Below are 16,051 nucleotides of genomic sequence, written 5' to 3'. Positions count from 1 at the left end.
ATGAGGGTGGATTCTTTGTTCTATTCAGTGCTGTACTCTCAGAACCTCAAAAAGTGCCTGGCATGTGGTTTATTGATTAATACTCAAGGGTGAATGAATGAATGAATGAATGAGAAAACTTTGAGTCAGAAGCATTTCTTTATATTTGTAGCACATACTATGACTCCTAAAACAATGTGTTTGAAATAGTTTTTACATAAATGATATTTGGTGAGTAAAAAAAAAAAAGTTTTTTTTAACATTTTATTAAGAAGTACTGTTGACAAGTTTAGTATTAATAGCTAACTTCTCATACTGAAAAGTATGCTTTTCCAGTTTACCACTAATTGTAAGAATCAGCCTCATATAAGAGTCACATCACACTATTAACACTGGGGCTGGCCCCAGGTAGGTCAGGACCACAGTGTAGTGTGAGACAGTGTCAGGTGGGATTAAGAGCAAGGGCTACAAAACACGTAGATCTAGGTTTAAATTCCAGCTCTGACGCTGCTTGGCTCTATGATAACGGCAATCGCTTAACCTTTATAGTCCTTTGTATTTTCATCTATAAAATGGGCATAAGAACATTCCAAATTTGCTGAGTTTGGAATAAGGATTGGATGTGATAATGGAGTATACCTAAGCACAGGTCTCAGTATAATTTTTTCAGCCTCAAGTAATGGATGAAAATTGGTGTTCATTCTTGGTTAAGAAGCTAGTGAAAGACCTTTACTCAGCTGTGTAAAAAACTGAGTTTTAGCTCTGCACTGTGTTACCTAGAATATCTCTTTACCTATCTCATTTTTTTCCACCTGAAAACTAGGGCATATTTAGTCTGATCTGTCTACTTCACAAGGACTTAAGAACAGCTAAGCTAACACATGAAAGAGGCAAATAGCTTTGGACTGTTTAAATGAAAGGTGCCAGAAAAATCAAATAGAGTTCTATAGATAGTCTAAACTCAATTTAAACCAAATCTGACATAAATTTATTATAAGAGTACAGGGCTTTGTGGCCTTATACTTTGTGATAACCTTAGAGTATTAAAATATTGTGCTGATGTGACAATTTTCTAGAGGCACTGCTTATCAAAACAGGATAAATTATATTCAGAAAAATAACTGAGTATATGTCATTGTCCTCTTGATGATCATCCCCATGAATCAAAAGTTTAGTACTATTCCTAAAAGACGTTATTTCCTGTGACAAAGAATTACAAAATGTTCCACTTAATGTAACTGTCATATTTCAAAACACATGCTCCAGGAATTGAAGTAAGAAAAACCTTGAGGATACAAGAATTAAAGTTAAATATGTGAACACGGGAAATTGAAAGTACAACCTGGTAATAGACTCCCAGAATATTAAAGATCAAGAGGACCCAGTTCTTTTTGTCATAGATGAAGTATTGATTTTTAAAAGACAAACACAAGTTTTTCTAAAAGTAAATGTTCAATGCATATTTTTGTCAAATATGATGTATTGATTTTTTTCTTGAAAAGAAAAAAGTAAAATGATATAGCCAATTAGTGGGGCTGAGAGATCCAAAACAGGATTCTAGTTATGTTGAATGAGATATTTTAACCTCAAAATTTAAAAAAACAACAGAGTTATATGAAAATATGAGTTGGAGCACAAATAAACTCTTAACTCTTGGTAAGACTCATAAAATATATTTTTAAATTCTGGAGTCTGTACTATTCAGCTAAAAAAATGGGATAAGTAGAAGAAAAACAAAGAAGTTTGGAAATAACTGATACGGTGATTCACAGAATGATCAAGAATGCCAAAACCAGACATCTAAAACAGTGCCTAGTTTGTCAGAGTGACTGTATTTCTGAATTAACATAATCAGTGAAAAAACAGAGAAAAATGAAAAAAAATTATTCTTTAAGTAGCAAGGTATGCATTTACTTAAGTTGCCTTAATCATTTTTTGGAACTTTAACCTTGCTTTACTATTAACTTGGAATTCCCAGAATTTGAATACTAGATCTTGAGACAGGAAGCTTGTGCTTTTGAATTCATATTTCAGTTAAGAATGTTAATTTTCCTCTTGCAGAAATGATAATAAAAATTACTGCATTCACTCTTTGCAGAAACATCATCAAATACATGACCAAAATAGTTTTGTAAAAAGTATAGCCAGCATAGATATTTCTACGTTCTGTGCAAAGTTAGATGTGTATGCATATATTTGTTTGTATACTTTCTATGCATGTATCTAAATAGTAAACATCTTTTCCTTTAATTCTTCTTAGGGCTGTTATAAAGTACACAACTTTAATAATGTAATACCCGAAGGCATGAACTTGAGTTTTATCATAGCCATGGTTTCAAATAATGGAGATTACACATGTGTTGTTACATATCCAGAAAATGGACGTACCTTCCATCTCACCAGGACTCAGACTGTAAAGGTGGTAGGTAAGCATGATTTGTATTAAGTGTGCACAACAAAATGCAATAATTTTGTTTAGGCTCTTAAGAGTTTATTACAAACAAGTGTGTAAATTCTGAAAGAAAAGAGGCTTATCTTTTATCTTCACTGCACTATTCCCAAGGCCTCAGCAATTCCACATAGATAGTAGGCATTTAACAACTCTTGTTCTACTGAATGCATATGTGGATGAATGAAGTAAAGGCAGCTTGGAGAGTGAAAAGAGTGCCGGACATATCTGTGTTCAAATTATACCATTGCCATTTATTAGCACTATGACTTGCCTGTAATCTAGGACTACAACAACCTAACATTTAGTATAGTTCAGAATATTAGAAATAATATACATATTATGTTAATGCAGTTCCAGGCAAGCAGTAGAAACTCAATGAATATTAGTTAACACTGTTGTCAAAAAAAAGTATTTTACTTGAATTAAGTAAAATATGTCTTTCATGTACTGGAACTTCTGTAGCGATTGCTGAAGCTAATTACTGGCCGTGCTCAACCATTGCTTTCTTTGGGGATGAGAAACTAGAGAAGTGGAAAGGACAGTGTCTAGGCAGAGTCAACAGACTCCCATCAGACCTAGAAATCAAGAGAACCAGTGTCAGGATAGGTGCCATTTAGAGGAGAGCCCTAAATACTACTGCGCCCACTGTATTAAAAATGACAGGGCTTCCCTGGTGGCGCAGTGGTTGAGAGCCTGCCTGCCAATGCAGGGTACGTGGGTTTGAGCCCTGGTCCGGGCAGATCCCACATGTCGCGGAGCAGCTGGGCCCCTGCGCCACAGCTGCTGAGCCTGCGCTCTGGAGCCCGCGAGCCACAACTACTGAGCCCGCGTGCCTAGAGCCCGTGCTCTGCAACAAGAGAAGCCACCGCAATGAGAAGCCCGTGCACCACAACGAAAAGTAGCCCCCACTTGCTGCAGCTAGAGAAAGCCCGCGAGCAGCAATGAAGACCCAGTGCAGCCAAAAGTAAATAAATAAAAATAAATAAATTTATAAAAAAGAAAAAAAAATGGCAGCATATCAGAGTGAGATTTTTTTCATACCCCATCTTTTAATAGATGGAAACATTGAGTCCCAACAACAGAAACTAACCTGCTTAGAGAAGCTCCCTGAGTTAGTGGAAGAAGTGATTTAAAATCCCAGGCTTCTCACTCTTTGTTTAGGGCTTTTTCTACTAGTCTGACACCAAGTTCAGCACAATTTTTTTAAAGGGCTTTAACATAGTGCAAATAAAATTCACATCAAACAATTTTGTAATCACTTCTCTTTCTCTGCTTACCTTTGGAATAATGCTGAATTGGGGATGGATTCAGAAGAAAAATCAGACTAAATTTAGAACCTAACATGAATGGACATTGAAAGTCACATGAATAATCTAACCATATATTCATCTTGGTAATTGTTTCCAATGTATATATACTTCAATGTATTCATTTTTGGAGAGTTGGGAACAGGCACGCATGGTCACTTTGACTTATAGAAATAGAAGTTGACAGACACATATGTGAGGGGTGTGTGTTTCTTATCCAACTCTCAAGTTTGTTTTTTAAAACTGAAGCATTGAGTCCTTATTATATACCAGTAGGATGCTTTAATATGCATTACTTAATTTAATCCACATAATGAACCTGTGAGGTAAGTTTAATTACTCTCATCTTAGAGTTGACTAAATTAGATTTTCAGAGATTAAGTAAAAAAAAAAAAAATTTGTATGGTTTGTACATGGTCAAGTCAAGGTTAGAACCCTGGTCATTAAATCTTTGAAACTTCTACTCTTAAATACTACACTATTAAACCCTTTCAGGGCATCTTTCTTTCAGTTTAGGAATATATAATGTTATAAAAAGCAGCAATCCTATGAATGAACATTCAACTGATAACTAGATAACAGGTAGACTTACGTACTGACCTCACAATTGTGATTTTGAATTTTCCATTTGCTTGTTCATTAATTAATACTTACTTATTTAACCATTTCCCAAACTAGACACTCTGGGCATGTTGAAGAGAAATATGTAGAAAAGAAACAATTGAGAAAGACTTGAAATCAATTAATTATTAAGTAGTATGAGAAAGAAGTTTGTCTCAATTAGGCTTTGGGAAGCAAAAACACTGGAAAAACATTCTATCCGAAACATGAAGGATCCTCAGTATATTTTTTTTCCCTTTGTTTGCTTCTTTTAAATGAAAGAAGTGTTGTAATTGACTATCCATTGAACTGTGGGCCCCCTCAATAATTGACAAACTATGCCAGGAAGTTGGGCAATGCTTTACTGAAGAGCAGAATTTTGAAATGGGTTATGTGGAAAAGGCTACATGATTTGACATCATATCCCTTTGTCCCTTCCTCTCTATCACAGGCTCTCCAAACGATGCATTGCCTCCCCATTTCTATTCACCCACTGATCTTGTGGTCTACGAGAAAGAACCGGGTAATTATAGCTGTGCCTCGGAATATCAGTTAGATTCTCTTAATTACAAGGAATAAAATGTCACTTAAGTTAACGCAAGAGAATAGAGGGCTATTGTAAAGAAACACATGAATTGAAACTGAAGTGCTATCAGAAACCTAGTCAGCTTTGGGTATTAGCTGCTTCATTGATCTTGTGGGCAGCTCAGGGATTCTTTGCTTCTCTCACAGCAGATGCTCCCTTCTCCCTCTGTGAGCAGTTTTCTTCTGATTAGCGATTTCTGTTTGATGCAAACTTTAGCCTGTGCAGGGCTTTGGTTTACCGAGACTTCAACATGAGCACCAGACGTCCTTTAAACTTCTACCCCACTACAAAGGAGCAGGGGGTAGACCTGGAGTCAGAATTGTGAATTCAACAGGTAACAACTACTAGGACTAGTACACTTTGATTCAGAACACCATTGAATGAGTATGATGGCTACCTGGGTTTCCTTTTAGTTTTCATAATTTTTCATTCTAGACAAAAATCATTTGGAACTGACCAAATAAGGCATAATCTGTTATTCTTCTGACTCAAAGCCTCTCACAGTTAACTTGAAAAACCATAGAAAATTTTAACATTATCCATATTGCATCCTTACCAATAAATTCACTTCAAACCCAATGAAAAGTATAAAAGAAAATTTGTTTAAAATGTACTAAAGATAATAGAAGCAGTGTTCAACATAGGTGGAGAACAACGATACCCGCCCCCCAAATTAAGATAAGGTTTCAAATAGTGATCTGCCTTGTGAAAAAATAATACCAAAGGGAGTCTGCCAACCCCAAATGGACCAGATTTCCTAGAATCAGTAGTGGTTTTATGTATTAATATGAACATTCTTCCTGCTATTGGGGTAAACCCTTATTAATCTTCTAAATATCTTTCCTCTATCTATCATAGAATGGTTATAAAAACATGCCTGAATCCATGTTCACTTTATAACTGGAGAGGAAGGCATAAAAACCATGCACTGGAAAAGAGGATAGAGTATGACCACTCAGTGAGACAAACCTGAGTTCAAATTGGGATGACAATATAATTTATCATCTCAACCTGGACACCTTTTGAGAGTGAAAGCAGTCGATATTAATAAATAACTAGGAAAGCAAGCATAAAACAGGACTGTTCTGGGCAAACTGAAAAGCAAATTCAGTCTAGGTCAAATCCTGATCTGCCACTTATTAACAATTTGACCTTGGAATGACATGTAACATCTTTAAGCTTTAGTTTTTGCATCTGTAAAACATGAATTTAAAAAATATTTCATAATATTTTGTTAAAATTAAATAAGCTTATTAATAAGTAGCCAAATATAATAAATATTTAGCACAGTGAATTATTCAAAGTTCTCAGTGAGTGTGCTGCTATTGTTGTTGTTATGATTATTATTACCAGGTTTGCCTAGAGATCCCCCTATCCTCATGTTCCATCTCAGAAGGATAGCATAGCATTTCTATTTATAAGTTGTCTTTAAACTCATTGACTGCATCCTGATAGCTTGAGCATTTCCAGATGCAGCCTGCCTGGCCAGTCCTCTCAGTTACGGCGTTGCCCCATCTTTTCTGGGCCAAGGTCCAAAGATCTGGAGAACCTTACCTCAATCACCCATTGTTTGGGAGGGAAATAACAAAGAAGAGTAGTCCATGGAGGTTTAGGGCTAAAAAAAGGAATGTTGTCAGAGCCTTTTTGAATAAATACTGTCATTTTAGAACATATATAGGTTGTACTAAAAGATGGGCAGTGTAATAGTTTTATATAAAGCTGCTGTCCTTTTCTTGGTTTGTTTCTTATGCAGTGAAGGAAAAAGGTTACCTTATGGTAGCCCACTTGAAAATTAGTCAGAAGTAGGGTTGAAGGCACACATAAGTTTTATGGCTTCTGATTAATCACAGAATAGAACCAATATAATCATGTGAAGGTTACAAACTGATGAGTTAACTTGTTTTTTTAGGAGAGGAGCTACTCATCCCCTGTAAAGTCTTTTTTACTTTCCTGAAGGACTCTCGCAATGAGGTTTGGTGGACCATTGATGGAAAAAAGCCAGAGGACACCACTATTGACGTAGCTGTTAATGAAAGGTATCATTGACACAGGCAAGGGGGTGACTAACCCTTGTCCCTCAACCTAATGCCTTCCAGTGTATGCTGATCAATGAAAATTAATATTCTAATTTTTGCCTATCATTAACAAAAATCAGCAAGATTTTCAAGTCTTTAGTGGCTACACCCCAAAGCAGGATTATTGGACTTGCAATCCAAGCCCCAGATGCCACCTGATGATTACATCTTTATGATACCCACTTGAAGGTAGATGGAATGCATATCCTATATGAAGGAAAAAGCCAGGATATAGGGTTGTGGATAGATGAAAGCCTGCCAGTGTGACCCTATTCTCTTTCTCAAGTCTGGAGTCTGGGCCTATGTTTTTGTGCCTCAGATAACTGTGTTAGTTTCTTGTCTTATAGTCAGCATATATTTCCTATCTTCCTCCTCTTTCTTAATTTTCATAGCATACAAGTCACATTTTTAATTGATAATAATTTTTAATATTGACTAAATACAATAATGTTCTTTAAATTTTATTTTTTAAGTGGATGGGGTGGTAATATAGCCCATTCTTAAAGTAACAAGCTGGGTCATTTTATTCATAAATAAACATGACTTTTTTTGAAGTGGCTTGAGTTGGCAAGGAGAACTGCAACAATTAATAAAAATGAGCAGCTGACTAATTACATGACAAAGTAGTTCTGAAAACTTACGCCTTATCTATCACCTGTGTGTGGATATATCTTGGGCTACTTGAACTTCTAGAATTTAAAAGATATTTATTCCCTACTAGTAAACTTAGACTTTATGCAGAAATTATGAAATGTCATCAGGTGCTATGCAAGATACTTAGTCCCTAACTGAGTAGATTTTATAGGAGTAACAATGATAGAACAGAAATGCCAGTATAATGTGATAAATGCAGTGAATGGGAAGTATGGAATGTTAAAGAAAGATTTAGTTGGGGATTCCAGTCAGCTTTAGGGGATTCAGTAATGCTTCTCAGATGATACAGAGACTAAATAAAGATTTGAAAGATGAGTAGAAATAAACTAGATAAAGAAATAAAAAGTATGTTCCTGGTAAAAAGAACATCATGTGCGAAGGTGTGGAGGTTTCGAGAAGCAGAACGTATTTAAAGATACAGAAGGAGTTTCCTGAAATTGGAGCAGTTTTTGCTGAAGGAATTGATGAAAAATGTGGCTGGAGGCACAGAAGGAGAGTTATTATTTCAGGAATTCTGAATGTTATGCTTCCAATCCTCATAATAATAATGAATGAACAGTAATGAAAGTCATGTTGTTCTTCCTTGCTGCTATTGAAACACAAGTCACTGTTCATTGTTCAGCAGTGCAGTTAAGCTTAGGTTAAATCCATCACAGTCCTTAACCAAATTCTCATGACCTACAGTAAACTGCATCAGAAGAACCTGGATGTCAGTCAACTGTAGGAGAGAGGATTTTTTTTTTCTCCTTTTGAGCAAAGTAGTTCAAAGGAATCGTAAATCTTGATCTTAGACCCAAAGCACTTGATCTCTAACTTGCTGAGAATTGGATATATTTATTTTCACAAAGTTTACTTGCTCTGAGAAGTTTCTTCTTTTTAGGATATAACCATGAGGTTTGACCAAAATGTTCTATCTGTGTTCAAAATCCAAGTTTTGGGAATCCCTGAAATGCATCAACTATCACTGTGGGATGATAATAATAATAGCCTATATGAATATTTATTAAACATTGTTCTAATACTTATGCATTAACATACTCAATCCTCAGAATTCTTGAGTAAGTTAATACATGCAGTGCAATATGTAGACATTGCCACTTTCCTCCTTTTCAAAGGAGGAACTAAGATGTGGAAAGATTAGTTACCATGCCCAAAGTATATAAGCAATAAGTGGCAAAGCCTGGATAAAACTCCAAAGGGGTCGGGCCTCAGAAGCTTCTCTCTAAAATGATGCTGCATCCTACCTCAGATGTTTGAGGATAGGAGACGTTTCCCTTTGAAGACAGATCTGTAGTATGATGCTAACTCTGGGAGTTGATCTGTATATTGGGATTGTGTGTAGTATAGATGGTAAAGAATGGTACTGGAATCTACAAGCTAGTCTCCTTTTGTAACTCCTTTTGGATCACAGGCAACTCAGCTTATTGACATCCTCACCTAGGAGCTCTGGCCCCTGAGTCTCGCTAATGGTTTGATTTTCTTTCTCCTACTTCTAGTGTAACTCTGAGTATGACAGAAGACGAGACAAGGACTCAGCTTCTGAGCATCAAGAAAGTTACTGCTGAGGATCTCAAGCGCAACTATGTCTGTCATGCCAGAAATGCCAAAGGGGAGGTTGACAAACCAGCCAAGGTGAAACAGAAAGGTAATGGATGCACTCAGCAGATGAATCTGTGAACTCCAAATGCAACACTGAGGTGAATAAGAAAAAAGGAGAAATTGAGAATGAGAGAGCTCCAGCACTTAGCATATCTGACACATAGTAATGAATTAAAGTTGAATGAAAAAATCTTGAGAGAAAGTTTCCATTTATATAAAGATACTCAAAATATTATAATATTTCTTATAGGTTTAGTATCTTAATGCCCAAATGTGACTTAAAAATTCCATATGATTATGATAATGAGGCATAGTTTTATATCTCTATACAGTAATGAAAAATGAAAAATAAAGAAAATATTTAAAGCTACCAAAGATTTAATAAAACTGGTAGAGTCACTTATTGTTGGTGAATTGTAAAGACCCTTTTAGAAATCATTGACGGCAGAGTTTAGGTGTTACAAAAAATGGTCGTACCATATGACTTAATACTTTTGGAATTTTTCCTGAACAACTAACTTAACAGAAAGAGAATTACATCCCTGTCGATGTTCTTAGAAGCATTATCTATAATAATGAAACATTATAAATAGCAACCATCTAATTGTATGCAAGTAGTTAAGATATAAAATATTCCCAAAAAATATAATTTTAAAATGATAATTTTAAACACTATGTGCCAATATTCAAGCAGGTTTATAATATACCACTAGCCACAATTGCTAAAATGAAAATTAATTAAACTATGACTTAAAATGCTGTAAAATGATTTCTATGTCAATATTACTATATTTTCCTACAATAAATAAAAATTATGAAGCTTTCTTGTGTGAGCTGTTGCTCCTGAAACATACTGTGTCTAAGATCCTCTATGGGTCTCTCACCTAACAAAGAACCCCAGACAATTAATTCTTTCATGAATGTTTTTCAGTGATCTGGATAATAATGATGATGATTCATCATCACACATGAAGTTAAGCCATTCAGGATTATTCTGGATCCCAGTGTCAGAGCCTATAATGTTTATATAAAAAGTAAAAAATGTTAATTTATAACTGCTGCATTTTTCAATGGGAGTTAAACCTTTTTTAAAACTGATGAGAAAACACACTTCACTTTAACATTTTATTGCAATTTAGAAAGTAAAGAGCAAAGGACTGAAGTGTATATGCCTCTTAAGAAGACTTAGTGGATTTGTTCTGAAAAGTTAATTACTTCTGCTCCTCAGAAGCTAGTGTAAAGAGAAAAGACGTAAGGCAGTGTTTCCCAAAGTTAGTTCCTAAGAACACTACTAAGACTCTTTATAGTACTGCAATTCATTATTTTTACTCCAGACACAGATAGCCTATGTTGGAATACTGGTTTCTATGTAATCTAATTCTGTGACCTTGGAAAAGCCACTTAACCTCTCTGAGCTTCTATTTCTTTCTATTTAAAGTAGGCAAAACAATACCACTCCCTCATAAGGTTGTTTTAAAGTACTCAGCACAGTTACTGGCATATATATGTATGTACATATTAAATGCTCAATGAATGTTAGCTCATTATTATTACTTCCACAAGATTTTCACAGGTATTATTTGACAAAGTCTTTTATACTCAAGTATCATTAAAGTCTGGGGTAAGCAAAATCGATCAAGTTAGTTTAGTTCAGGGCCCCTTAGGTTCTTTAATATATTAATATTTGATGTGAATATCTGCAAGGGGTTGGAATATAGTAGGCAGGATTTTTTCAAATATATTTGATTCCAGATTCTTTAAGTATGGAGCATTTTGTGGGATTCATCTTCTGAGGCATGCGTTTTGGGAAACATTATGGAGGAAAACATAAATTAATAACATTGTCAGATGGATAGAATCAAAACAATCAATTAAAATAATGTTTAATCTAGGAGTGATGTGGAAGTCTGTCCACCAGAGCTGCTTGAGTAACTCTCCTTTCACAGAAGGCTGTGTTCTCAGTGGTTTAATATGAATGGCATCAGGAATACGGAGTGACAAATGCAGCTACTGGACCAGTTGATCTGTGCTGAAATTGCATTAATATTACATATAACCCAGTTGGATCTGTGTACATCCAGTGGTACCAGAGGTGTTGTTTACTTGGATTCTATTCTGGGCCAGCTAATGCTGAAATTCATAGGTGATATCTATGTTCACATTCATACACTATATGTAGGGGTCTTTCTCTGAATTCTGAATTCATTGACAAAGCATTCTATGTACGTCGCCAAGATGATAGGAAGAGGCTAGAGCCTAGAATGAGAAGAGTTAACTGGGATAGGTCTTTTGACAGCTGCACAATTTCATCTAGTCAGTTAAAGCAAAGTATTAAAGGAAAGACAGCTAATGTCAAAACGATAAACATAAGTTTTATAATAGCAGAGTTGTAGGGACTCAGGCACGGTGTAGGCTGAACTTTATGAGAACCTGCCAAACCTGTTGCCAAAGAGGTTGTACCATTTTACATTTCCATTACCAGTGTATATAAATTCCAGGTGCTCTACTTCCTCACCTACTTTTGGAGTTGCCAAACTTCTAAATTTTGGCCATACTAGTAGATAGGTACAGGTATCACATTGTTTTTAATTTGCATTTCTCAGATACTAATGATATATGTATTACATTACCATGAGCACTTTTTCATGGACTTATTTACCATTATATAATAGTTCTTCTTTTTGTGAAGTGTCCGTTTGTTATTGGGTTGTTGGTGATTATATCTATATATCTTTTCTCAGATATATGACTTGTAAATATTTTTATGCAGTTTGTGAATTTTTTCTTTTGATGAGCAGAATTTTTTAAAATTTCATGAAGTCCATTTAATAAATTTCTTCTATTATAGTTAGTACTTTCTAAATCCCACATTAACAATGTTTGATTTATAAAGACTTTTCTTCTATACTTAGGCTTATGATCAATTTCTTTTTTTTTTTTTTCCCATACAGAAACCAGTTGTTCTAGCCTCATATTGAAAGATCCCTCCTTTTTGTATTGAATTGTTTTGACAACTTGGCCAAAAATAAATAAATAAATAAATGGCTCTATGAGTGTGGGTCTATTCCTGCATTCCCTATTGTGTTCTATTAATCTGTTTATGTATCTTTAGTCCAATACTACTTTGTCTTGATTAACAGCTTTAAAGTAAGTCATGAAATCATATACTTTATGTCCTTCCCTTCATTTTTTTCTTTTCCAAGATTGATTTGACTATTTTAGGGACCAAATATTTTTTCATATGGATTTTAATATCAGCTTGTCAATATCTACATAAAGCCTCCTGCAATTTGATTGGGATTGCATTAACTTATAAATTGATTCGGGGAGAACTGAAATTTTAGCAATATTGAGTTTTTTAATCCATTAACATGATATAGCTCTCAATTTATTTAGGACTAATTGAATATTCTCAGCAATGCTTTTTTTTTTTTTTTTTAGTTTCGAGTGTACAGGTCTTGTATACATATAGTTAAATGTATCACTATTTCGTTGTTGATGCTATTATAATGATATTTAAAATTTTTCATTTTCAAATTGCTCATTGATAAAAAATAACCATGAAATTAAATTTTTTTATGGCCCTTTGACTTTTCTAAATTCACCAATAAATAGGGTTTCTGTTTGTTTTGTTTTTTTGGCGTCTTAGCGTTTTCTACACACTTGATCATGTCACCCACAAATAAACAGACTTTTACTCCTTCTTTTCCAAACTTCATACTTTTGATTTCTTTTTCCTGACTATTTCACTCTTTCGGACCTCCAGTAGCATAATCAGCAGAAATTGAGAACAGCCATCTTTGCATTGTTCCCTATCTTATATGGCAAATATTCAGTTTTCATAAGTATGATGTCATTTGTAGGTTTTTGTAGATAACCTTTATGTACATGAGGGATTAATCTTCTGTTTTTGGTTTGCTGAGAGTTTTGTTTCATTTTGGAGTGTTTTTATAATGAGTGTCTATTGAAATTTGTCAAATTCTTTTCTTATCCATTGAGAAGGTCATATGATTTTTCTCTTTAATTCCGTTAATGTTATACTTTACATTGATTGATTTCAAAATGTTGATCCAACCTTTCATTTCTGAGATAAACCCCAACATCATCATGATTTATTATCCTTTTTTATATATACCTGTATTTATTTGCTAAGATTTTTAGAAGATTTTTGTTTATGTTAGGGATTTTGCTCATATTTGTTCATGAGGGATATTGGTCTGTGATTTTCTTTTCATGTAATGCCATTGACTAGTAAAAATGTCATGTTGGCCTCATGATATGAGTCGGTTGATCACCCCTCCCTTGCTATTATCTGAAAACTTACGTGTAAAATTGATATTACTTCTTACTCGAATATTTGAAGGGAATACCCATGAAACTATCTGGGCCTGGTGTTTTCTTTATGGGAAAGCTTTTAATTATGAATTCAGTTTCTTTAGTAATTATCTGGATATTGTTTCTTCATGTGACAATTTGGGGAACTTGTCTTTCAGTGAAATTTTTCTGTTTCATCTAAGTTGTCACATTTTTGGCATAATTTTTTTACGTTATTTTTTATCTTTTTAATGCCTGCAGGATTTGTAGTGATTCTCCCTCTGTCATTCCTGATATTAGCAATTTATGTTTTCGCTCAATTTGCTCATGGCTCAAGAAAGAGGTTTTCCAATTTTACTGATTTTTTTCAATGAACAAAGGTGTTTTCATTTATTTTTCTCTATTTTGTATTTTATTCATTTTACTCTGATTTTTCTTTTTGCTTACTTTGCATTTAATATGCCCTTCTTTTCTCTCAACTGAAGATGAAAGCACATCATTGATTTTAAATAATCCTTTTTTCCAATATAAACATTCAGAGCTATAAATTTCCCTCATAAGACCCCTTCAGCTGAAACAAATGATGAAATCTTGAAGTTTCCTTATCATTCAGTTCAAACTATTTTAATTATCCTTTTAATTATTTTTGACCCATGGTTTATTTAGAAATGTGTTACTTAATTTACACATTTGGGAATTTTCCAGATAACATTTTTTATTACATTATGTATTAAAATGTATTTGAATTTTAGAACTGACTTTATTTTCTCTCGATCTTGATAATTTTTGATATTTCATATTGTCATTTAAGTCTAGGTAATTTTTAAGAAATCAGCAATGGATATTAAAAGGCAGGGAAAGGGTACCTCTGACTTAGAACTACCTGGGAAGACTGTATAGTGAAGTGGAAGGAACATGGGATTTGGTGCTAGACAGACCTCAGTTCAACTTCTGGCTCTGGTGCAGACTGTCTGTGAGACTGGAGGGAGCAAGTAACAAGTACTTAGCACGGTGTGGCACATTTGATTCTAATTTCTAATTTAATTCCTTCATGGCCAAAAAAATATAGTCTGCATCATTTCATTTCTTTTAAGTTTATAGGTGCTTCTTCTATTGTTTTAATTCCCAGCAGATTGTCTATTTTGGTGAATGTTTCACATGAACTTAAAAAGGATATATATTCTGCAGCTTTGGTGTTCTATAAATGTCAACTAAGTCAATTGGTGTCAGTGATGTTCAAGTCTTCTATATGTTTATTGATTTTTAAAACTCTGCTAATATTTCATCTTTTGAGAGAAAGCGGTGTCAAAATTTTTACATAGAATTATGTTTTTTTCTAATTCTCCGTTCAGTTCTGCCATTTGCTTCACATTATTTTGGAATTGTGTTTTTAGATACATACACATTCAGGATTGTTATGTCTTTTTGATGAATTGACTATTTTAAATTATGACATGTCTTTTTTGGTTAATATTCTGTGTCTGATATTAACTTAGCCACTCCAGATTTCTTATAGTTAGTATTTGTATTGTATATCTTTTTTCATTCTTTTGTTTTATCTATCAATGTCTTCATATTTAATGTACATTTCTTATAGACAGCATATTATTGGGTTTTGATTTTAATACTATATGATAATTTCTGCCTTTTAATTTATATGTTTAATCCATTTATCTTTAATGTAATTATTAGTATTATTGGCTTCAAGTCCACCATCTTACTATTTGTTGTCTACCATTTGCATCTAGTTTGCTTTTTTCTCCTTCCCTGCCTTCTTGTGGCTTAATTGATAATTTCTTAGTATTCTATTTTATCACCTCTTTTGGCCTACTGGCTTTACCTCCATGTTTTGTTTCTTCTTTTCTATAGTGTTTACAATATTTATCTTGAACTTATCACAATCTGCCTTGAATTAGTCACTTTACATATTTTATAAGAACCTTACAGTGGTATACTTCCATTACTTCTCTCCTGTCTTTTGTTTTATTGTTATAATACATTTCAGTTCTGCATTTATTATAAATGCCACAATACATTGCTATTATTTTTTGCTTTAAATAAGTATCCTTTAAATACATTAAGAACTGAGAAAAAAGATTCTTATATTTATTTACATATTTTCCATTTCTGGCACTATTCATTCTTGGTAACATTTTAGTCTGAAAAACTGTTCAGTATTTCTGGTGGTGCACATCTGCTGGTGACAAATTCTCTCAGCTTTGCTTTAATCTGAAAGTATCTTATTTCATCTTAATTTTTATATTTCAACACTTTATTAAGAAAGTTTTCAAATACATGGAAGATTTGAAAGAATTATACAATGAACGATCATATATCCTACCTAGATTCTATCATTTTGCTGTCTTTGCTTTATCACATATCTATCCATCTATCCATTCCTGTATGCATACATTAATACATCTTATTTTTGATGCCTTTAAAGTAGTTACAGACATGAGTAAAAGTTATCACCTAAACCTTTAAG

At 33.8% G+C, this 16,051-nt stretch overlaps 1 protein-coding gene across 4 annotated transcripts in view; it reads left to right on the top strand.

Annotated features, from left to right (window-relative positions):
• IL1RAP (interleukin 1 receptor accessory protein) overlaps nucleotides 1-16,051 on the top strand; it is a 121,903-nt gene that overhangs the window by 88,363 nt on the left and 17,489 nt on the right. For 2 of the 4 annotated variants that reach the window (XM_061193272.1, XM_061193273.1), the window contains exons 5-8: nucleotides 2,240-2,405; nucleotides 4,790-4,861; nucleotides 6,834-6,960; nucleotides 9,150-9,298. In XM_061193272.1, the coding sequence (XP_061049255.1) occupies nucleotides 2,240-2,405; nucleotides 4,790-4,861; nucleotides 6,834-6,960; nucleotides 9,150-9,298 (514 nt within the window). Of the gene's footprint in view, nucleotides 1-2,239; nucleotides 2,406-4,789; nucleotides 4,862-6,833; nucleotides 6,961-9,149; nucleotides 9,299-12,203; nucleotides 12,274-16,051 lie in introns of those variants that run through there. The other 2 variants (XM_061193275.1, XM_061193274.1) reach the window with 2 other exon arrangements.

This window comes from Eubalaena glacialis, chromosome 6, assembly GCF_028564815.1.
Source record: "Eubalaena glacialis isolate mEubGla1 chromosome 6, mEubGla1.1.hap2.+ XY, whole genome shotgun sequence".
In the NCBI taxonomy this organism is placed as follows: Eukaryota; Metazoa; Chordata; class Mammalia; order Artiodactyla; family Balaenidae; genus Eubalaena; species Eubalaena glacialis.
This window is presented reverse-complemented; position numbering and strand designations above follow the sequence as displayed.